The sequence below is a fragment of the Branchiostoma lanceolatum genome, chromosome 6 (genome assembly GCF_035083965.1).
Source record: "Branchiostoma lanceolatum isolate klBraLanc5 chromosome 6, klBraLanc5.hap2, whole genome shotgun sequence".
Taxonomy (NCBI): domain Eukaryota; kingdom Metazoa; phylum Chordata; class Leptocardii; order Amphioxiformes; family Branchiostomatidae; genus Branchiostoma; species Branchiostoma lanceolatum.
The window spans coordinates 12256357-12281024 of NC_089727.1; the positions used below are offsets into that span (position 1 = coordinate 12256357).

The 24668-nt window shown below is 43.6% G+C and overlaps 2 protein-coding genes across 2 annotated transcripts; one reads left to right on the forward strand and one right to left on the reverse strand.

Moving 5' to 3' along the window:
• Positions 1 to 222: 222 nt before the first annotated feature.
• Positions 223 to 3519, forward strand: LOC136436656 (uncharacterized). Its single transcript, XM_066430822.1, has 6 exons — positions 223 to 651; positions 922 to 1097; positions 1791 to 1993; positions 2140 to 2265; positions 2481 to 2622; positions 3157 to 3519. Exons 1-6 carry the CDS (start codon positions 490 to 492, stop codon positions 3341 to 3343), a joined length of 996 nt encoding a protein of 331 aa, XP_066286919.1. The 5' UTR covers positions 223 to 489; the 3' UTR covers positions 3344 to 3519.
• A 92-nt stretch (positions 3520 to 3611) lies between these two features.
• Positions 3612 to 24285, reverse strand: LOC136437242 (uncharacterized). The gene is made up of 11 exons (XM_066431722.1): positions 23882 to 24285; positions 21231 to 21375; positions 18579 to 18705; positions 16479 to 16485; positions 15523 to 15630; positions 10833 to 10977; positions 9569 to 9715; positions 8657 to 8805; positions 6187 to 6384; positions 4946 to 5090; positions 3612 to 4581 (listed from the first exon to the last, which is right to left on the reverse strand). Exons 1-11 carry the CDS (start codon positions 24029 to 24031, stop codon positions 4427 to 4429), a joined length of 1476 nt encoding a protein of 491 aa, XP_066287819.1. The 5' UTR covers positions 24032 to 24285; the 3' UTR covers positions 3612 to 4426.
• Between the last annotated feature and the right edge of the window lie 383 nt (positions 24286 to 24668).

Consider the following 24668-nt stretch of genomic DNA (forward strand, 5'->3'; position numbering starts at 1 on the left):
TAAGTGCTAACCTCAAACGTATTCCAACTACAATGTATTTGTATAAACCACCACTTAAATAAGATGTTGATATCTGTGTACTTTTTAAAATCTGTTACCTTAAAGCGGCATCTTGCGATATAGCTTTGTACAGCATATTTTGGAGCGAACTGAAAATTTACCAGTCGAATAGGAGGAATACTAATATTAATAACTACATTGTATAACTATCTTCAGAAAAAAAGACAAATAAAACGACTACACGTGTACATGGACATTTTAGTTTTGCACTACCTCGCTAACTGGGATCTCCAGATCCAGAATTACGTATACCGTCGATCGATCTATGTTCGAACGGAGCGCTTCCCATAATGCATTCGACGCGTCCTAAATGGTGTTCTAGAACATACAAAAATCGTTCCGAGTGTATCCATGGCGATACAAATAGTAAACAAACAAACAACTGTTACTGACATCGGACTAGTTTAGTGTATCGTAGAAACGCCGGAGATGTGTTTTATTGTCCGCTACTCTTTACATATCTACATTGTGGTGGTCGGGCTTGTCGCGTTCTCGGGAATAGTGGATAAATACTTCGACCGGCACCTGGCCGCACACAGGACTCTCGCCAGGCTACCGGCAGTCGTTGGGAATGGCTTCAGACATTACCAGGTAACGTTCCAAAACAACATTCCTAGTATTCCTAGTGTCTCTAACACACAAGTCCTGCTCGAATCTCATTGTTTAGAGGTAAGAACTACTGAAACAACACGTGTCTTTGGTTCTAATCTACTTTCCCGCCTCTATAGTGATAGCCTGGGTGCCATCCTACAAGCGGAGAGTATGGGAACCGCTGAACTTTACTAATTAGGATGGCACCCAGGCTGCTATAGTTCGTAGGCTACGTAGCTGTTTTCAACCTTCCTGCTATGTCAATACTAGCTAATGGATGACGAGACCCTGATCCTCGCCACAGTGAAGGAGGAGGGCCGATCCGGGCGGCCGGAGCTGGTGTGGTGCGGTCTGTACACGGGACCAAACCTCCGGTCCAAACTCGCCAAGATAGAGACAGACGTCGGCAGGGAGAACTCCGTCTTGTCACGGACAGGGCAGCCGTGGTACGTCAGTCATTTAAACATTTGTGACTTGTTAATTGAAAACTGCATCAGAGCAATTTTCAGACCAGTGGATTCTAAAGCCCCTGTCAGACAAAGCCTCCTAACCGTCCCCTGACCATGGCTGGGACTAAAGTTGTAAGCAATGGCATCCATGAGCTGACAGGTTGGTCGGCAAGTTTGCCTACTAGCGAAAGTAGTTGGTATCAGCCGACTATAGATTTTGAAAAATCAAAGTCGCTAATGTTATATTCTCCTTGAATGCGGTCAGAGGAGTGAATTTGAATAGGATCCATGGATCCCATGCCCATGCTACTCCCAACCTAGCGCCGACTTTGGTTGGGGACTGGTCGGGATCAGCGTCTTGGGAAAGTCCTGAATGTGTGACAGGGGCTTACATTACTAGTAACTAGACCAATTTGGACCGCTGTACTCGTACTCCTTTGCGTTGTTAGATATGTTCTCAAAAATGTTCTTCCATTTTCATATGCCGGCATGTCTTGCAAAATCACTCTTGTCTACGACTTGATGGTACCGGTCTGTTGCTTGGTTTTTATTTTACCATATGCATCAACAAAGTGGTTGAATCAGTTGACCAAAGACCAATCCCAAAGCTGGGTATTTTCAAAGATGTCTTCTCGTATGCTAAAATCATTTCCTTTCCATGGCAATAACAGACTGCTGTTTTGACTTCAGGCAGTTCTCCAAGGTGCTGACCGCCTGTCAGAGCGTGCGCGGCCCCGGTCTCGACTCCGACCCCATCCCTGAGGATGACGTGTACCTTCCCGGCATGCCCCCTGTCCCACAGACATGGTGTCAGCTCGGGTCCAACATGGCGGCCAGTTTGATCGGCACGGTGGCGTCGGTAATATGCCCAGCAGAGGATTACAAAGCAATCGGTCAGTTTTAGTAACAACACCATTTGAAAAGCTGTATGTAGAAATATACTGTTATTATATAATTTCAAACATAAAAGAAAGCTTTCTAATCATTGACTCCACGTGTACACTTTTCTCATGGAGTGATTATTCTTACTACCATGTAGCAGCGCAAGCCTACCAAGAAGCGCTCTCCCGGGACAGGGCCGTGACGCTGCTGAGGAAGGGTACATACCCCGGTACACGGTACTGTCGAGCAGGGGACGGCAAGACAAAACTGCTGGAACATGAGGGTAAGTCACTATGACTTGGGTTGTTCCAAATTCAAAAAGTATTATTTGTTAGACAGTGACGAAATGAGCAGTCTCGTTTGCTGGTTGCAATTACAATGAATTATGTGGCTAACATGATAGCCGTGCATTGTTGCTGTTTTCATTTGTATGCCATCAAAGTCACCAGCTTGAAATGTCCTCTTAGCACATGTGTATAAAATGTCGGTATTCTACAGACGTGTTAGACCATCTAGACTCCTGTTGCCTGGAGCACATGCAGTGTGAAGAGGCCATAGAGCCCGGTCAGACGAAGTTCTTACTGTACAACCCCGGCAGCCGCCCGCTCCTACCCTGCTGGTGTGAGGCGTACTTCGAGAAGTAAGTGGAACAGTTTCGGAAAGTTTCAAAAAGTAACATGCAAATCTTCTAAAGTCATTTAGTACAACGATGCTGTTAGTGCAATGATTTGTCTGTGTGCGCGCGTGCGAAAGAGAGCTTACGTATACAGCCAAAACCACACTTCCTCTCTGCAACAAGTCAGCATCTTTAGCAGTCTAACAACACCAATATTTCACTCTTTCGAGTTTGTTAGACACTAAAAATGCAATTTTTATATCTTTTATCTTCGTAGTGCAACCAAATGCGGGGTTCGGTCTCTTTTCCGTATCGGGGCTGTCCCTGTCCTTGGTGCTGAATACTATCTACCCTAACATTGTAGCGTTTTAACCGTATGTTTGTAATTGTAATTTTGTACTAACACTTATTATAATACTTTCTACACTGGGGTTCTTAAAATGTCTGAGGATAAAACCTTTGAAGTTTTAAAATGTCTGAGCAATTTTAAAATTAGTGTTTAGAGTTACATAATAGTTTTTCGAGTAATGGTAACGAAACAGCTTTATTCGCATGCAGATGTCTGCGAAACGCCGCTACTCCTCCATCGCGTGACCTGGGTGATCTGTACTTTAACTACCTGGGCAATACGTGTTACGAGCTGCAGCACATGACCGTGTGCACGGGCGGACTGCTGGGCGTGTGCTGGCGGTGGGAGCCGAGACTGGTGGGGGTAACCCGCGACCTCTGGACCTTCAAGACGTGATGCTGAGACATTCCTTTCGCATGACTATTGCAATTGAAAGCATTTCTGAAGACTAGTTAGTCGCCTAGCCTTTCTGTCAAATATTGCTGTTTGATTTTCTACTGCTTTTCTTTTGCATCATGTTCACGTATTACCCGAAACTCAAACTTGACACATTAAACCAATGAAATAACTTACTTTACGTTGCATGTTTTACGCTGCAGATGAGCTGCAGTTTATTTTGTTTGACATTGGTACACAACTGGTATAAAAGTAATGTGAAGCTGAATGAAATCTCAAACATTTTAATTGAAGCATAAGTATACATATCATGAAATGGAAACAGAAGAATTTGTAACACAACGTAAATACTGGCATACAACTTCCGGTGTGCTTAGTCACCGTATCATACATTATCTACATATGCGTCAGATCATTACGAAGGCACGAAGTGCTGTTTCAGACCTGCTTTACGCATGAACTACTATACTTCAAGTACGATAGAGGCCTCTTCACTTAGCTTCAAACATCACTTGGAGTTGAATACGCAGGGCCTACGTGTAACAAGTGTTTTCAATGTCATACATTTCATGAATTCACCAAGTGGTGCCATGTGCCTGCATAGTTGTTGTGTTATGCCTAAAGGCTCGTTCACATTCGTCGTAATCGTCGTATGATCGCAAACTGAATGCAGTTTTTTTGGATAGTCGTGCAAGTGTCGTTAGAATTCAGCTTTCTTCTTTTGGAAAATACTTAGATCCTTGTCACCCGTAGGTTCTGTCACAATCTGCTTAAAAATTCTCCGACATCAAAATCGCACGACGACCTACAGCTACGACTAAAGTGACCGCGCTCAGTACAATGACGGTAAAGTTTGTTACCAAACGAATATACGAGTGTACGACTTGATCTTGTTTGGTAGATCACACGTTGTACCAGGGGTACCTTGGTGTTCTAAGGGTACCTTGGTGTTCTAAGGGTACCTTGGTGCTCTAAGACCCCAAAAAGGAAATCGTCAATTTTTAGTCACGATATGACTGCCTCCAAACCTGGTGTGTTACACCAAAGGGCATTTTGTTATTCCAATACAAATACAGATACAGTTTAGGATTTGATCATCATCTGGTAGAACTCCTCGTAGTTAATGTGCCCGTCGCCGTCAAGGTCGGCCTCGTCTATCATCTCGTTCACCTCCTCGTCGCTCAGTTTCTCGCCCAGGTTCGCCATCACCACACGGAGTTCGGAGGCCGTGATGAACCCTGGGAAAATAACAGAATATGACCTGGAGGTCACGGACACGGGGTTGTCGGTGTGTCGCCATTTGTATGGCAGCGGTGGGTCAGCGTTTTGGATGCTCACAAGCGTACAAAATTTCTGTCAGATATATGGTTATATTTTACTTGATATTTCACAGTAGTCCTTGCTCATTTAGTAGCATTTTCGCACTTACTACAATTTTTAGCCCAATATGTTCAACCTTTTCCCTCCTGCCTAGCTCTGTAAATAATACTGGGGCTATTTCAGTGTGCTAAAGGTTAACGCTATGTTGTTGTAAAGACAAATGTTACCCTACTAGTGACGAGGCTTAGGCACAAAAAGGACAATAACAATCGTCGCCACTACCGTTCCCGTCCTTGTCGAAGACTCTGAAGGCCTCTTGGATCTCTTTCCTGTTGTTTTCTTCCACCTGTTTCTTCGCCATGACCATGAGGAATTCTGGGAAGTCAATACTTCCGCTTCCGTCAGTATCCATCTCACTGATCATGTCCTGCGAGACGAGATCGTCATGGTTAAGATTTTCATCAGAAATAAAATCATCATTCTTGATTAAGAAAAGTGACACATGCGTATCAACTATTGCAACGTGATCTTGACTTCATCTGTACCAGTACCAGATTTGACCGCATGACGCAATCTTCTTTAGAAGCTTTTCATTATCATCTTATCTTCAGCTGATAACATTACAGACGAGTAAATGGAAATACCTTGCTGAATGGCGCTGATTTTATGATTGTTATTATCATCTTTTTCTAGTGTAGCAATGTGCCTCAATATGCCCCTCACCCACACAAAATGTGTCGTACAATCTAGAACGTTTGGTCTGAATACGACAAGAGGATAGTGTGACCACATGTGCCCATCGACGGGTATTACCATATCGTGCGACTAACCTACCAGGACATACGCGGTACCCTGGGTAAATACATGCCCCAAATAAGTTCTCCCCGGTGTGGGATTGAGATCTGACATATATGGATTTGTGGCTTGTTAACAGCAGATATGGGGCCCAGTTATCGTCATCCTGCTGCATAGTCTTTTCCCTGAGTAGATTATCTGTTTTGAATTTACTGCTCCCGTCCCATAGAAGAGCCAGCCCAATGCTTATGCCCGAAAACGCATATGGCATTGTCATGGGCTTTTAACGTGTTATAATTGTTACCATTATGGATTCACTGTGATACGCAAAATATATCTCTTTGTAGATACAGTATAGATAACACTGTTTTCTTTTCTATCTTTGACATCTGAGATATTATTTCTGAATAGCACCAGGAGACTGAAAATGTAGTCCAATGCCTCGTTATGCCGTCCACACCGATTAATTACTTCCTGCTATGTATTACAAGTAGTATAGTGTTATGCCATCTCAAAGTCACTAATGATACGATGAATTCAAATGAAAACAAAACAAAACATTGATAAATCTGTCATATGTGTCACTACAAGCCAATAATCGAACTGCAGGTACAGTTCTTTCCTGAATAGCGTCGAAGCAAAAACTTTCCGGTTGCTTCGATTCAGTTTTGCCGTATACGTACGTTTACTAAACACGTCATTGCAAAGACAACACAGACATATTTTACCTGTAGTTCTGCCAGAGAGGTCAGTTGTCCCAGGTTTTCCATGACCTCCCCCAGCTCACGGGTCGTGATGGACCCGCTCCCGTCGGCGTCAAACAGCGAGAACACCTCTTTGTACTCAGCTATTTGTTCCTCAGAAAGCTGGTCGGCCATCTCCATCCGACAACCGCTCGTGTAAGTACCTACATACAAGCCCAACAACTAAATTCCGGCGGCACGAAGCAATGACGTAATTGGTAGACACACAGCGTTTCCCTGGTGCGGAACTCTAACTTAAATCCACGGAGATGGAACGTTAATGAACACCGCGGAACCAGCCTCTCTTACATGTTCAACACTGAGCGATACGATCGTTCGCGGAGACGTCAATCAAAACATGGCCGGTGCACAGTGACGAGTTCCCGTCCTTACGTAGATAAGGACTTGCGTCAGAGGAGAGGGAAAAGGAACGTGACCCAAATGCCAGTCGTTACACACTTCTTACTGGAAGGATGCTACCAGAGGTGTCAACAAGCTGTTGACAATCTCAACGTCAGACTGCCGAATGCCGTGATGAAGCGAACCTGCAGTTTTCTCACTATGTCCGGTTTTACAGATGACCGAATCATTCGCCCAAGGGGAATTTGCTCCAAATGGTTAGGGGTTGGTACCTCCATATGTCCCACCATATTTGCGAGGTGAATTCGCCAGCGACTGTTATTCATCGCTGAGAAGCACTAGTGGAGTGTTATCTTCACAGGGGTATAGTCACGAGGGACGTCTACAAAGGGTATTTCTACATGTCCAAAATTTGAATCTTATGGAGGGACAGCCTCTTTTAGAATTATCTTGTGTTCAATTAGCAAGCTGGCTTATAGACTACAGACATCGGGCGGTGATCTTTAGCTGGTGTGGAGGCTAGTACACACGTAGTAACATCGCCTCTGTTTGCAGATAACTGATTTCGTGTGCTGAAAGATGAAACTACCATGTTTTAGACATCGCTCCTCCCAAGGAGACTGTCAACGGCAAGCAAGTATTTACCATCATTTTGCAACCACCAGAATTATCGCATCGCTTCATCTCTTCGACAGAACCTCTTTGACAATCTCTACCGATAGCTCCTGGCAGTATTTTGATATTGTTCCCTGTGCTGATGAAATGTGCTGTCTTCTAGTTGCAGTCGTGTCCCGATGGCTCCCTTTGGACCCATGCCAAGCCAAACGTCCCATCCTGCCACCGTACGGAACCAGCTTTGGACCTGGGCCATGCCTATCTTATATCTCCGATCACACAATCTTCCGCATCACATCCTGTCACTCTACAATATATAGAGATAACTACGGACACACATCAAGACAAACAAACAAACAAACAAACAAACACACAGACCGAACACAATACCTCCGTTTTCAGAGAGGTCATCAGCAACACTAAGGCAGTAGTAACACGTCACTCGGAGACTGATATGCGTATGGAGACCGCTCATTGACAAATTGTTCACAGATACCATCATCGTGAAACTGATGGAACATGCGTTTTGCTAGGGTTGCTTACAAGAAAGTGTATCAACAAGACCCGCCATAAAACAAATCTCTTTTTATTTAAACATGTTTTCAGAGATAAAGGTCATAGCACCTCCAGGTGACAGCCCGGTGCTCCAATATACATGTAACGTTACATAGAGTTGATCTGTTGCAAATGAGTCCGTACGGAGGACGTCCATATTTTAGAAGGCCTCTTCCGTAAGTCATTCCCATACAAGGCAACTGAACTACATATAGTAACAAACCGGTAGTTCAGTACGAAACTTTGTTTACCTGGGATGATAAGTAACTATGGCCAGAGAAAAAATGTAAGATCGAACAGTAGTAACAATCGTGTCTCATTTCATTATGACAACCATGCACCAAAGAAACATCTTTATATCAAGGTATATACATACAATATACATCATATAGTTATATCAGAATCAAAGTCCGGTCGCCCAGTCTAAGGCCTTCCGGCGGTGCGCAGTGGAGGTTCTAGATTTGGATAACATTCAAGCTTTGAGCTAGTTTTATAGACATCAACAGCAGACAGCCATATAAACACGAACGATAAGCTGTCACAACAGATTCGATTCTAGAACATACAATTCTTTCCTTGTTGCGACACTTTTGTGATGTCACGTCTAATAGATGGAGTACATGCAAAGCCAAAGGAGATATCTAAGGAGTACATAGCTGATTGTTTTGGGTGATTTGATATCTTTTATATGTACCCGGCCCTAGCCTCTTTGTTGAAATTGGTTTTCACTGTGTGCTACGACGACTATGTTTTACCTACGTGAGAGGTAAACTTGTGTACAAAAAATACATGTACGGATGTACATGTAACGTTGGGTACAAAGGTGCTCTGCCCTCGTTGTCTGATCTCCAAGCAGATGTATGGCGTGAAAAACAAGTTAGAGCCAGACATCTGCTTGGAGGCTACACGCCGGATCGACTCAGGCTTTCGTCATCATGTCGTAAAATTCCTGGTAGTTGATATGGCCGTCTCCGTCGATGTCGGCTTCGTCCAGCATCTCGTCCACTTCCTCGTCTGTCAGTTTCTCCCCCAGGTTCGCCATCACTACCCGCAGCTCGGACGCCGTGATGAAGCCTATAAAAGCAAACCAAAAAGTTACGCTTGCGTCTTTTTGCGTTTGGGGATGGCCCCCAAAGAATAACGAGCGCACGAGAAATGGATGAGCAACTGCCGACCAAATAAGTCTCACCCAGCGAAGTCACCTTGGCAATAGAACCAGATTTTGGGACATTGCCGTTTTGCGGCCATTGTGCTCTTCCGAGCCGAGCGCATGCGCCATCGCAGTGAGTGCTGGGTAAACCGCCATGGTGTAGTGCAGTACCAATATGTCCATGCCTGACTATTTGGAGCACACAGTGTGCTATGAATAGATTGTGAGGTGGCTCCAGGAAAGGTAGTGAGCAAAGCGGAGTGTTATTGGGTGTGGGGTTATGCTGGCTTTGACAGCGTTGTAGGCAGTTGTTCATCCTTTTCTCTCCCAGTCAGTATATTTTAGCGTCACAAGTGTGATCAACTTGTTGATAGTTATTTCAAAGCTAGGTTCTCGTTGTGGACCTTTAAAAAGGCCAGCTATAAAGACGAGCAGTCGATCCAAAAAATAATGTTGATGCTCCGAGGTTCATATGATGTCTCCATGAAAAGTCAATGGAATATCCATATAGCCGTATGCTCCGATGAGACGGCATCCCGTACGACAGGTTCCTCCGACGCTGTGAGTGACCTAACCCTATCCTCACCAGAACATGCCAACGGTAGGGTGCAAGCCTTCGGTTAGGATGAGGACACTCACCTCACAGCGCTCAAGTGAAGAGATTCTTACTCCCCTACACTCAGGTTTTTGTCATCATCTCATAGAATTCCATAAAGTTGATGTGACCGTCTCCGTCGATATCGGCCTCGTCTATCATCTCACTGACTTCCTCGTCGCTCAGCTTTTCGCCCATGTTGGCCATGACAACACGCAACTCGGAAGCAGTGATGAACCCTGCGGTATATGATGACGAGATGGGTGAGAAATCGTGCATTATGGATCATGATGTCACTTCCGGTTATGGCATGCAACGTCCGGTTAAGGCTAGAATCATGCTTTTTTCTTCTTGTCATTTTTCCCCCGAATGACTATTTGGTACTGCCAGACAGATGAGGTGATGGTTTTGTCAGAAAGAATAAAACAATGCCAACGTTATTATCTAATTCGCCGGTGTACGTTATCAATGTCCAGTTTTAAAAAAATAATGATTTCCAGGACTCTATGTGCGAGAAGAGAGGAAGTTGATGTAGTAAGACAGATATAAAGATGATTTTGGTTTACTGGAATGTGTGTGTAAACGGATGAGGGCAATATCCATACATAATCTACATAACTGCACGAAGTACAGGTTTTCCATGAATTGGTATTGTGGGTTGTAAAGGGATGACATTGATCTTGACGAACAACTAATAATGAAATGCCGGTGATCATGACGATCAACTTTATAAATCAATTCATAGTTGCAAAAAAAGGTAAACATCCGTGGAATTTGTGTGTGGTGAGTTGGTGGCAGGTCAACTGCTTAGGTCAACTGGTGAGAGCTGCAGCACATGGGGAGGGACTAGGGAGGGGTGCGGGTGTTATTCTGGTTATAGCTGCACGCAGGTTAGGGGTCTGCCTGTTTGTAACATTTTCAGAGAGAAATATGTCTACTGAAGGTCCATGTTTGTCCCTTCCCCGGTTATACCCTTAAATAAATATATTCTTGACTACTAATCTGATAGGCGCTAATTTTGGAATCTGAATCCTAAAGCGTTGCTTTGAACTATGTTCTTTCAAAGGGAACTGCTAAGTAACGGTACGTCCTATTGTATTCGGCAGAGATTATATATTGAACGTTGGCTTGTCCCTCGTACCTGGTAGTCTATATACAGTTACTATATAAAAACTGCTGTTATATTGATAAAAAGTGTAGTCAGAACTCCTTACATAATACATGGATATATGTTGCTGTCGGCCCCATATATTACCAGTAATCAGTGTACAGTTACAGCCATACTTAACGCCGTCAAGTTAGACCGGAGCCGGTTAGTACTGTCAACGGTGGACAGCAGAAATCAAACCACATTACCATTGCCGTCCTTGTCGAAAACCCTAAACGCTTCTCTGATTTCTTTCTCGTTGTCAGCGTCGCGCTGTTTTTTCGCCATGACCATGAGGAATTCTGGAAAGTCTATAGTCCCGCTGCCGTCAGCGTCCATTTCGTTGATCATATCCTGAAAAGAAAACGAAATCTGTATTGTTTCTCTGTTTTTGTAATCATTTGTTTCATTGCAACATTTATTGGCACTACGTAGTGGCTACACACTCAAGTACTTACAGTACATGTATTTTCATGCCGCCACCAGAAGAAATGACAGTACGTAAATACAAAGAAAGCAAAGGTTTTACAAATATGAAATACGAGCTATGAGCTGATTGTTCGATGTTGAGAAATTAATTATGATCAAAACGTTTGGTATCTGTCAAAACTATTTGTGATGTGGTGTTTGCCGTGGACAGAAAAGAAGATTTCCATTGAAGTAAACATAATATATTATCATCTGACAGATTATTGATTTCTGTGACAAGACATATCAGTCTTTTCCAAAGAGGTTAGCTCGCTGTTGTGTGTAGTTATGGTAGCGTTGAAACAAACAGAAAAGCTACATTGTTACGACATGTAATTCCTTTCGTAAGTCTCTTCTAATATTTTGTACTTAGAATTGTAGGATAGATTAGCCTTGTAGAACAGATTGTTTATTTCATGACATACATTGTACCATGTACGATTGTTGAGCAATAATAAAGTTCAAAGTTCTATCATTCGTCGCTTGTCATCATCATCACCATAGTGATAGTTGTGAGGTTGTCACTGATAGAATCTCATATATTTTTCTCCTCTGCATTTTCTCCGAACATGAATGGTCAAATTCAATAAAATCTTTTGTAGACCCTCTTGTTTCTTAGTTGCCCGGATGTGTCATGGCGACCCCGTATCTGTACGTTCTCACATCATCGTTAAACTAAATATGTACATGCCACGCTGGGGCAAAGATAACACCACGCCACAGTTTGCATAGCACTCCAATCCCCAACGGCAGCCGTGTTGCCAAAAATACTGGCCTAGACGCGAAGCGTTAGATTATTTACTTTATAAACTACTCAATAAAAAGACGTAAATGTATATGTTTTGTGACCGGTTGCCATCACAGATCTTGCAAGGGAGAAGGGAACAACGGTTTGACATATGTTCTAGGCTATCAAGTTTAAATTTCACTGACATTCTATTCCAATGACAGCTTCTTCTGATTTTGCCGGTCGTTTTGGAGTCCTCTGAACAACCAAAATCCTTTAATCCCTTTGGCATTTCTAGTCAATGATCATAGCTATTAAAATCTTAGCCGGTATCATCCGGAATAGCAAAAATGTCGGCGTGTCTGTTACGCCAATGGTAACCGGCAGCACGCTGTGTCAATAGCTTGGTCATGTATGAAAATGTGGAAGAACACTTTTGACAAAATTTTGCAATCGATTTACCTTTAGTTCCAACTGACAGTAACGGTAATTTTATTCCGGTGACGTAATATTTGTCAAAAGAGATGACCCATTTGATGCTGTACAACTAGCGCTTGAATTTCTTGTATCCAATGACGGTGCATGTTACAACTATCATCTAATTAGGCGACCAATGGGCTGTACATGTCCTTCTCAATTTTATAGTGCTAATGCCTTAATCGCTGAGATAAGCTATTATGAAGTTCATGATATAATATCTATCAAAACAAGAGTGCAAGTGCGTTGGCGTATCGTTACGCATAAATGATCCTACACTAACCATCAACATCCTAATACAGTCGTTTCGTCAACGATCGACCAAGATCAATGTCACCATTTTCCAGGGCTTGGATCAGTTGCTTGGATGCTAATTTTGATATCTATCGGGAAAAGGGAACTGAAAAAAGCCTGGGTAACAAACCCTTTTAGGCTGATCGGCCGATATTATGTTTCACGAGAGGTCACGATATCACGTCTAACTAATTAGACAATTGTCCTAAGGCAGTTATGGCTTTATCGTACAAAATTCAGGGGTCTTGTGACAGAAAAGGTTGTCGACGGTTGGTTCTGTTATATCTTTGCTGAAGATCTCAGAAGAACAAAACTCGCACGACGTATTTGACCGCGCCTTATAGAAATACATTGACACAATCTACAAACCTGCAGCTCAGCAATCGTTGTGGCGACTCCCAAGCTACGTAAAACCTCTCCCAGTTCGTCTGACGTGACACAGCCACTACCGTCCCGATCGAACAGGGAAAACACGTCCTTCAACTCTGCGATTTTGTCCTCTGTGAGTGTGTCCGCCATTCTCCTAGCACTTAACCGGTGAAACTGAACTTGTTCTACTGCTACTGCTCTCTTATATGGTAAGGTCCCGCCTAGGCTTGTACAGCTAGCTTCCACGTAAGCCTTCCTTTCTAGACGCGTATGACAGAGATGACCACTATATTAATCATAGGGAGTTGCCTTCAAAATATTTGTGAGTGAGCCACGCGGATGAAAACCCGCTCTGACCCGTTCTTGAGCTGTTTTATGTGGGCATTCTGGTTTCCGTTTACTAGGTTAGCGTTTAAATTTCTCACAAACCGTCATAGGAATAATTACAGTATCTTGTGACAAGTTCAGTGACTGAAAGATAGTCCGCATTGCGTATATCTGGATCGTCCCAGACTTAGTAAGTCATGATGTGGTCGTGTGTACGTGTGCCATCTGCGTTTGACCGGTTTGATTTGGTCTCCGTTAGACGAGACTGGAGACTGAAAAAAAATAACTCAGCAAGATCTCCTATGTTCTACTATTGGGTCAGTTTTAGTCGTCACTTTCAGTCGATCTTGTCTCAATCTTTTTGTTTCTGGCTAAGGGAGATGAGATGCTGTCTCAGTCCCACTCAGGGAACCCGTAATCTTGTGGTAGCCATCGGGTCTTGCTACGTGGTGACCATTGGGCAAGTAGTTCAGTGTCTGGGGACAGTCTCTAGTCCTTGCACCGAGCAAATTCGATATAAAAATATTGAGTATATAACTTGGCTTTATCCCAACAGGACAGTTTAAAAACTAAACCTTCTCCAATTTTCCTAGTATTTTTCAGCCCCCAAAGGACTCCGGTGGAGACCGACTCAAACCGGTTAACGTACAAGGCGAGTTCCAATGTTCAATTGTCGGCATTCGTGATCTTCGAACCAATGGCACTAGCAGACACACCCAAGTGCTTTGCATCAAGGTGACGATAATGTTCCATCAAACGACGTTGTTCAGTTTTTATAATCCATAATAAGTCTACAAATATATTTTTCAACGACTGCAGTGAGAAAAACATTGCAGTGGAACACGGAGTTGGCTCTAATGGCAACATGTTTCTTGGGACAACTTCCGGGCCTGTCCGTCCGATGTTGCTCATGACGTCACCATGGCACACAGGGGTCTATATTAAAGCTGACAGCTCGAGTTGTAAAGATGAGACTCTTAAAAATTTTACACTCTATAATGTAACATAAAACGACCCGGGTGACCATTTTGAATCCGCGAGAGATTTATATCGTTAAGTACCAGGAATAGAATATTTTGGCTGTTTTATGCGTAACACTGCTTAAAAAAGCTTTTATGGTGTTATAAACAGTGTTAGTATTTGTCTATGACTTCCATGATCTTATAAGACGTAAAGTTTGACGTTGTGGACTGTCAGAAAGGCATTACGATTGCTATCCCAACATCTGCTTAGATAAGGGGAGGAGTAATTTTCCATTTGTGGCGGTCCCTTTTTGGCGGGGTGCTTGATATGGTCTCTGTTTACAAGGTCCACCCGCTCCAACCCAAACACTTACAGCGGTGGCACCACCCGGCCTTAAACACCGACATCAGGTCTTTATATCAAATCCTGCTTTGGACATGTAAATAATGCATCTGTCAGACTGATCGACCAAGCAGATCTATGACTACGTCTTGTTTTGTCTGTGTTTCTGCAGCGTTTTCTATCTTACTCTTGTGGTACAGATTGTCAAAAACGTACACCACTAGAGTAGAGTAGAGTAGAGTATGACTAGAAATCAAAAAGACGCGAAAAATACGTTGAAGCCATACATCTGCTTGAAGACTGCTCTCGGCCGTCTTCCTTCGTCATACAGTACAAGACTGTAATGCACTTTCGAATATCATAACCCCCGTACAGAGGTCACGTTGTTTGTGTGCGTTTGATAGTCAGAACATTAAACGATGATAAAGTAATGGATTGTTTTTCTTAAGAGGCCTTCAAAAAATTCAGTACAGTTCGTGGAATTTTGGTTGATGACGATGGTACCAACATGATGTATAACGATACGTTTTAAACCAACTTTTAATCGTTAATTATTATTTCTCCGTACGAGCACTCCTGGAATGTCAGCTATGTTTGCGAGGCACGCACTACAACAAGACCAAGCAATGTGTGTAAACAAACATCTCCATCTAACCCTCATGTGGTTCATCTTCCACATCCTTTCGAGTATCTATTTTTACGTTCGGGCACAACTGGTCCCACTTGGTACCAAAATCTCTTTTTAAAAGCTACTGTTTTTGATAACCCATCATGTGTTATCTCACAGTCTCCTGTCGTTGTTAGGACACAGTGGGCGATGTCTAGGTTGACATTTCAAGAGGTAATATAAAGAATGCTTTATATAGATGAGTTGGGGCACTGATGGTGGATAGATACTTCATAAAGCAGCAGTATCTTACAGTAACACTCACCTGAAGTTCTGCTACTGACGCGGATTTGCCAAGGCCTCTTAGAACACTGCCTAACTCTTTCGTGGAGATATATCCGTTTCCGTCCAAGTCAAACAGAGAGAACACATCCTTGAATTCCGCAATCTGCTCCTCCGTTAGAACGTCCGCCATTTTGAAGGCCCCCCGCGCAACGTTCCCGGGAATTTACGGTGCGGCGACTACAGATGTCTGCGTCCTGTCACATCCACGAGACCGGCCTTCCCGTCCTTTCCTTACTTCCGGTGACAAACGTTTGTCCTGATACACAAAATTCCTCCGATAACAGACTTCCTACAAATGGAAGGAGCAGCTTTGTTGAAGGTTTTTCCCCCAAGTGACAATTCCGGCAATGCCCACCTAACACGCGCACCTCCCGAAAATAGTGAGTTGTGTCAAGGCGACGTGACAGACACTGAACTTTCCACCGTGTTGTTTCAGTTGGCGTCTGTGCTATCGTATTACCGGGATGGCACTAGGAAAAGGGTCACCTAAAACCGGCATCAAATACTTGTTGTACATATAATATCATCTACACTTGCTATGCGAGATATATGCATAATGTGTAGAGGGTCTATCCATGATGAGGTCATGTGAGTTGAACTTAATTTCTGGTACATTTCAGAAACGGTGCAAACGTCATCAACGCGAATGTCGGTGAGCATGCGCAGTGGGTCCGTGTCAGTGAGAGTGACGGGTTCAGATAAAAGAACCCCCTGACTCCCGCGGTATTTGTGGTGCTTAACAAGACATAGAGACAAGACAAGCAGCGATATTTGGTGTCACGTAGCCTAGCTGCCATCTAGCTGCTGTTTGTCTGTATACAGTTGAATCCAAAACAGGCTACCAAAGAAAAACGCAGAACGACAGAAACGATACGTGTCCATATGGATGAACTTGCCTAGAATACAACCTCACCCAAAATGGCCTGATAAGTTTACTCTGAATCTTCAAACGACACTGAGGTTACAAGAACATTGCAAGACGGAGTATTCAGAGACTGTATTACAATCCAAAGCAATCTCTGTCCATCTAAAGGATGAACTCACTTGGGTCGTAACGGGTTTTCCCCCTCAAATATGAGTCCAATGACAGCGAGTCTACATACCAGTGATAGTTATCTGACAGGAACCTTTAAAGCACGTTCCAACGGATTTCTTCAGCAACATCGCTGCGGTTTAGGGCAGAGGATTTAGAACATTTAAAGCTAAAGATATTTACCTTTGATGAAGAATGGAACAAAGTGGTAGTTCCCATTGAGTCAAGCTTTTCAATTTTACTAAATGGAAACGTAATGTTTTGTCCGATGAACAAGAAAGCAACCAATGCGGCAACAAAAAAGCAACGCAGTTAAAAACACAATAACCCCCTTTGACCAAGTTGGCAAAGAGAGTAATCCATTGACCAAGGATTTTAGAGTGTATATCCTAAATGTTGCTTGTTTGTTTGTTTGTTTGTTTGTTTGTTTGTTTGTTTGTATACCTTTTATTCAGTCATGAAGACCTCAAAGCGACCTGCATGTCGCTTTTCGTTAAGGTCCAGAAAGAAGTTGTAAACCTTCACCGCTTGAAAAAGCAATGAAAATCCGAAGCCATACGTCTGCTTGGAGATCGGAGTGTTAAACCAGTTCGATGATGTAACCTGATACCACTGCAAATTTCCATATATCCCTTCTTACGTTACATCAGCTATGGGCGGAGTCAGGGACTCGGTAACGCTATCCTCTGGGGGTTAACAAAGCAACACAGTTGTCAGAGTCGTTCCCGGGAGCTGGTTCTCAAGTCGCAAGGTGGTCTTGTGGCTAGGATTGTTGACATAGAATCGAAAGGTTCTTGGTTCGAATCCTAGCAGGTCCCAATGCCGTGCTCTTGTAAAAGGCAGTTAACACTTATTTTCGACTCAGATGAAAATGAGCACTAGTGCCTATCTATCGGTTAGGGACGTCCTCTCAGATGGGACGTAAAGCCGGAGGCCCTGTGTATGGGAGAGCCACGCCTCGCACGTTAAAGATCCCACCACACTTATCGAAAAGATTAAAGGTTCATTCTGGTGCGAATGGATCAAACCTGATGTACACAACTTGTATATTACGCTTGAAGGCGGGAACAAAACAAAAACAAAAGAAGATCAAAAATAAAGACCCTCTGAAAACTATTCTCCTACGAAGACCCCACGCCCTAAGTCCGCTAGACGCGTGTTGGGGTCTGCGCAGGAGAATGTTGAAAACTGCGTGACAGATTCTTTGCCGTCACTATCAACATGATGGTGTAATGATGTCTTTCTGATCTGAGGCATCTAACTATGATATTGAGACAAATCATAGAGATATTCCAACTGACGAGAACCAGCCTGTTTGTTGTTTTAACAGTTTTATAATATGTTTTTATTCACATGTATTCCACATTAGATTTGATATTACAAATGCAACCATAACCTTAGGATGAATAGTATTGGAAGCTAAAATGTATTTGATAAAGGGTAAAAAGCCACTTTGTGAGGTTAAGCTGTTGTTGCAACGTTGATTCGTCAATTCGCATCGCAGCGTTCAAGTTGTGAAACAACGGCCCCTGTTAGTCTGTAAGATCAGGCATAGGCCAAGCGTTAGCGTTTCATTCAATCTTATCACACCATTACTGTATACATGTATTGTCGGCCAACCAAGACAAGTTCATCAAGCTATGACGCGTTTTGAGGCAGGTGAAGGTGTTGCAAAGCGGTTGCACTTAGTGGAAAAATCGCTTCCAACGCTTGATACATTGTAGCGTCGCACTCAGAATCCTGGGCTCTACCGAGTTTCAGTGCACTGCAAATAATTTCGAATCGTCCAGCATGAAGAAGAGTTCCTCATCATTGTTGTCAACAATAATGTATTGCAAACGTTTCAGCCAATTTCATCCAAGTCCATACATTGTAGCATCACCATCAAAAGTATGGATGTATGGCGAGTAATCCTCAAGGGTCCTCAATTTTTTACAAAGCAGCGTTCGTGATATGGACGAATTGCAACGTTTCATCCAATTTTGTACATTGTGGTGTAGAACTCCTCGAAGTTGATATGGCCGTCCCCATCGCTGTCCGCCTCGTCTATCATCTCGTCAACTTCCTCGTCTGTCAGTTTCTCCCCCAGGTTCGCCATCACTACCCGCAGCTCGGACGCCGTGATGAAACCTGAAACATCAGAAGAGGACACTTGTCGTCACGTGGCTATGACGTAATCTAGCTGTCACCATGCTGGTTGGTTGGTTGGTTGGTTGGTTGGTTGGTTAGGTTCGCTGATGAAGCCATTATGTAAGAAATGTTTCAAGCAGTTCATTTCGTCATCACTACCCGCAGCTCGGACGCCGTGATGAAACCTGAAACCTCAAACGACAGGACGCTTGTAGTCACGTGAGCATGACGTAATCTACCTGCCGCCATGTTGATTGGTTAAAGCAAAAGACTTCATCACTGTCTGCAGCTCGGCGGACGCACCTCCAAGGAACAGTAAGGGGGTCAAGGAAGAGGGGAAACCAGAGGAAGAAATGGGAAGATAGAGCAAGGAGAGGACAGGAAAGAACTTTTCTGCAACATCGGCACTAACACAGAACCAAGGAGGATGGAGACAGCTGTTACACCACTCTATCATGCAGCACCCACGGACAAGAGTGACCGGCGACCATGGCCCACCCCACTAAGGTAGAAGGCACGCTAAACAACGACATTATGCGAGATAAAGAAAAATTGCAGCGTTTTCTCGAAAATTGTTATGAGCTTGGAGTCCGCGAGAACTTCACATTTAGACCATGGATATGGCAATTTATACTCTTTGTGTCCTTATTTTGCGCATATACTAGTAGTCTTTTTGTTGACGATTCTGATGTTTTTGAAGATCTGAATGAAAATGTATAACTATAAAGAGAGTCCGCAGTCGGCTGGAAATATATAAGTTTACTTTAATGAGCATAACTGTCTTAGCAGTCATACAAAAAACGATAACGTTACCATAATACCATAGCATTGCACAAAGGCCATGCGTTTTGATACATTCTTATATGTTAAGATACTAACTTAATATGTGTTAACATATTACTGGAAAAGACGAACACGTTGGAGACAGGCAGGAATAGGAACAGCTGAATATTCGGACGCCTTGGGTGATTTTTCACTGCCAGATAGCGCAGGTTTGATTTGGTGTGCCATAATATTGTATACGGTGAAAATGGTTTATCAATAGCTTTTCTCGTTAGTCATATAGTTCAGTGACACGGCCTGTCCTTATTTGGGAGGTGTTAGCATAGCGTGAACGGCTGAGGTGCTAGGCGCAAATTTGTGATGGTGACGTATTGGGTAATATTTCACATTGGCAATGTGCGCTGGGAAATTTCAAAGCGTGGCATGTCGTTCTTAATCGCCTAGCAGATGTATGGCTTTGTCTTGTTTGGTTTCCGTCTTTTGATACTGATATTCTGTGATTTATATCTGACACCATTAAAGGTTGGGGTTGGAGGCAACAGGCAGAAGGAGAATGGACGCATCAGTTGAGAGACGTACCAAAACAAGCCCAAGCAATACATCTGGTCGGATTTGAGTTTATGCACGCACTCTTTTGCTCATTTCTCAGTTACTTGTCAAAAGTCTATTTTACATTCCCACTATCATAGCTAAACATTCACATCCCCTTTTAAGGTAGCAGAACACAGTATTTCAGCAATGGATTTACATGGTTAAAGGACCCCAAATTGAGAAGCTTCGACGCTTCAAAATGTACAAGGGTGCACCAGAAAGGTACAAAAATCTAATAATTCGGAGTTCAGGATACAAAACAAATAACTAAAGGTTGCCAGCTCGATCGTTCTGTTTTGACGCCCTCTTCTAAACAACGCTAAGCGGTGGTTATGTGAACTGCAGCCGGCCTACAGAAGTAGGCGGTAACGGTATTTCAGGGCAAATTTACGAATATTATAAGCAAATTTATGTAGTCTCAAAACTGACGTATTCTTCTGTCATTCAGCACTATGTGTGCCCCGCTGACGTGCACAGAAGAAACTCTACGGCCTTTTAAAGTACTGTGACGCACTACTTTATACCCGGACGTCTAGTTGATACGAGGGTCGCGGATAAATACTGTGTTCTGCGACCTTAACCCTCAATGTGCAAGAAGAAGACAATATTCTCACTACCCTGTATACCAGACTATAGTCAGGGCTTACAGGTCAGATCTTTGGCTGCCCGCCTCGGATCTACAAGTCACCAATGATAAAAGAAACTCTGCCCGCCCCCTGAGAAAGGCCCTGAGAAAGGCCATGAGACCAGGCAACCGAGGAGATGGCCGGTGTTTGCTAATCTCCAAGCATATCTATAGGTTGCATCAAGACCGTATCAAACTGGCAGAGAAAGTACGTTTTGCTATACAAGCTCCCGGTCTTCCAGTTGGATACGGTCTTTGCAATCCATTGGGCCTGGTTGGAGGTTAGGTGTTTGCCTCCTCTGCAGACTCTGCGCGAGTTGGTCTCTTTTTGTTTATAACGTGCTTTCTTCTGATGGCATATCGATTTTTTAAATTTTTGTACGCAGTTTTTCGTGGCAGCCAACGAGAAAAAAGCACTTTACCACACCACCACCCCAGCCCGAGTCGTAGAGTCTGCTAAGGAGACCAACGTTTGTAACGTTAGGCCCTGGTAATACTCTGGCACCCCCGGGTAACATTCTCCTACCATTTCCGTCCTTGTCGAAGACTCTGAAAGCCTCCCTGATCTCCTTCTCGCTGTCCGACTCCTGCTGCTTTTTGGACATGACGAGCAGGAATTCTGGGAAGTCTATCGTGCCACTGCCGTCATGATCCATCTCGTTTATCATGTCCTGTGAGGAAGAATACAATTTTTCTTTCAATATTACAGGAGAGTGGCTAATCTAGAGATTAGCCTGACATGTTTGAAGCTGTTACGGTCTAATTTCCAAGCAGATGTTGGGTGGACAATTATCACGTTTTCTGCCAGTGGGAGTCCTCGATGTTACCTCTGTTGGGTATAGGACTGTCAGAAAAGCCGGGCAGATAGAAAACTTAATATCTGCTTGGAAATCGTCGCGGCCATGTTTGTAACGATATCATACCTAGCGCTGCGGTCATGAATTATGACTGTAACTTGGTACGTTTTGTCATCTCTTGACCTGTGACACCGAGACCTCACCTTTGAACTGTTCGGTCAGTGTTGTTTCGTCTATTTGTGGACATCAGAATGTAGACTCAGAATGTAGACCATATGTTTAAGAGGTCACCTCACATAGCAATTATTTCACAAGACCGCCCTCTGCTCATTTACACTACAAACATACCAACAGAAAACCCGTCACAATACAGACTAATGATAATCTACAGAGTTAGCTCCCTTGGCGTGCTTCCTACAAATCAAAATGAGCACACTCCACCGCGTCGGCATGTGAAGTACTTGCCACCAAAGCAAACATGGCATGCCTGCCGGTCGTTTTAGTTACGACCCGGATTAGCTGTCTGCTAGTAGCCTGGTATCCATCCCTAATGGCTTCGATGACATATATTCATTAGGCTATGGAAGCGATCATACGAGCAAACTATACTATAGATGTAAACCAAACTAGTCCGCTCAACCGTTGCGGTACAAACGTAGAGGGACGCCATGGTCGGTCGTTACCAGGAGGTAAAAGGCTTCAAAAAGACCAGAAAGTTTCAACCTAAGCGAACATAAGACCTTGTAGTGTTGAATCCATCCCCCCAAATCGTTTGACAAGTCACTATGACTGCTTGAGATTAAGAGAATCAAAAATATTGATGAACATCATTCCTAGAAGCCTGTCACTGGAAGTCATGAACCCTGTAGCCTACATACTTCAACTAAAATAACCCAGTCCGCAACGGGAGAAAGCCAGTCACTTAATCACGCTACATGATAAGGCTTGGCAGGGCAAAATCAAAGTAGATACTGGACCTGACTGATGTTGTCTACTTGGGTTACAAGGACCAGTTGTTGTTTAGAGATTCATCTTTAGCAATTGCTATTCCCCAATAACTTCAAAAGGTGTTAAGCCTTAGATTATGGCTTCTGGAATAGATTTTGTGTGTTTTGTGGTATTTGTCACAGTCATCGTCAAATCTACTCTGCAAGCAGATGTCGGTGGTAAAGATTGTGACTTTTCTATCATACGCCCCGTTTTCTGTCGGCACTCTCCATCAAAAAGTTGGTGGAGAGTGCCGACAGAAAACGGGGCATATGATAAAAAGGTCACAACCTTCTCCAGCAATATCTGCTTGGAGAGTAGTCAAATCTAGAACCTTTCATGCGCCTGATCTGTACGGTTAGCTATCTATTCGATCTGGCATTTGTTTTTAACCTCGTCTCGGTAGAAATCCGACGCCTGGTACAAAAATAATCCATCAGAACACTCCTTTCCGTTCCCAAAGTCTCAGCGGCTCTGAATGGCTAGTTATCGATTTTGCACTAATCTCCAAACAGATCTAATGGTTGCGAAGACCGTATCCAACTGGCAGAAGAAGTTTTTATTGCAACCTAAACGTCTTCTGCCAGTTGGATACGGTCTTCGCAACCATTAAATCTGCTTGGAGATTAATTTTGAACTGCCTTTACCAGTCTCGTCTTTGTCAAATCAGGGCGTCTAGTGCCAAGATAATGGTCATCCGAACACATTATACTCTGTGTAGGTCTAGCTAGTGGGAGTGACGTCCATCTCGTCCATGTAGAAATGATACAACTGGTGCAAAAATAACACATGTACATACATGTAGCAAAAGGGTTGAACAGAGAAATGTCCTGTCTATACCAACATCATAAAGGGAGGGCGCTGACTGAACTCGTTTAAATTCCCGATGTTCTCGCTTGGAGGAAATATTTCGATATGGCAATGATTTTAATCTCTTTGGTGTGAAAGTAGGGCACCATGTGCAAAAATAACCCTCGGTAACATGGTTATTGGATTGAGAACTCCTGGTTATTATAGCCGTCAACACGATGAAGTTAGGGCGCTGACAATAGACGTGATATCACGTCTATATCTCCTGTACAGCTTACTGTGTAATATGCCATTCCTTTCGGCACCTTCACTGTGTGCACGTCATATAATCTCCAAGAGCCTGTGTGGCCCGGCTTGTTTTGTGCGTGTTGTTGTGGCGTTTTGTATGTCACTATAATGGCGAAAGCTCAGTTACAACGAATACATGCAGGCGAACAGGAAAAACGATCTCTTACGAGAAACGTGAAGATACGCGCAAAACAAATATGTACAGGAAACAATGAGATTACATATACTGAGGACAAATCTTTCATAAGCTCCACACTCATACATTTAAACCATTGCTGTTGAACCTACGACTTGCCTGTAGCTCAGCCAGCTCGGGTTTATGTCCCAGTGACTCCATGACTTCTCCGAGTTCGTTTGTCGTGATCGACCCGCTGTTGTCCTGGTCAAACAGACCGAAAACTTCCTTAAACTCCGCGATCTGTTCCTCAGAAAGAGTGTCCGCCATGTCTTAGCTTTCCACTGCCTTCGACTGGGCTCCGCTGCTGCTTGTTTTTGGTGGTTAAGAAGAGGGCACTGACTTAAGAATCTGAAGACGGCGTGGAATTCTTAAGGACTCCCTGGCCTGGCACGGCAGACTCCGAAGAACCTCAGGCTAAAACATCCGAGTGTGGAGAAGTGGACGCTACATTGCGATGGTCTCCCGGTTTGGCTAGAGTCTTGGTAGCGCCTTCGTGTGGAGAGTCACTAGAGAAAACCGCGACCGCTAAATATAGGGGGTCGGGCCAGTTATGGCGATAATTACCGTGCAGTGTACACAAGGCAAGGCCTCGGCTGGCCAGACTCCAAGCAGATGTATGGACCCGGCTTGTTTTGGACGTCTGTTTAGCCGCAGGCAAAAACGCCAGACCTGACACGTCGATAAGGCTAAGGATCTACAACAAACTTTGTCCTCACAAGACAAGTTTGCAGTATGTGTAGTACCAGTACGTAGGAGATAGCTGAAGTTGTACCTAACCTTGGTACAACACACTCACAGCCGCCCCAATATGATGATGTCCCTAATTTTCTGTCTTAACCCTGACGACGACTTTCGTGACGGGGGCATTTATTGCGTTTAATACGTCTAACCGACTATGGGGTGG

Bases quoted from the DNA above. Each gene is read 5' to 3' on its own strand.
- LOC136436656 (XM_066430822.1), top strand. From the start codon at position 490: ATGTGTTTTATTGTCCGCTACTCTTTACATATCTACATTGTGGTGGTC. The intron at 652-921 runs GTAACGTTCCAA...TGTCAATACTAG, and splicing joins ATGGCTTCAGACATTACCAG to CTAATGGATGACGAGACCCT. The intron at 2,266-2,480 runs GTAAGTCACTAT...GGTATTCTACAG, and splicing joins AAAACTGCTGGAACATGAGG to ACGTGTTAGACCATCTAGAC.
- LOC136437242 (XM_066431722.1), bottom strand. From the start codon at position 24,031: ATGGCGGACACTCTTTCTGAGGAACAGATCGCGGAGTTTAAGGAAGTT. The intron at 5,091-6,186 runs GTAAAATATGTC...CTCGTCTCGCAG, and splicing joins CCTCTCTGGCAGAACTACAG to GACATGATCAGTGAGATGGA. The intron at 4,582-4,945 runs GTAGTGGCGACG...TTATTTTCCCAG, and splicing joins CTTCGACAAGGACGGGAACG to GGTTCATCACGGCCTCCGAA.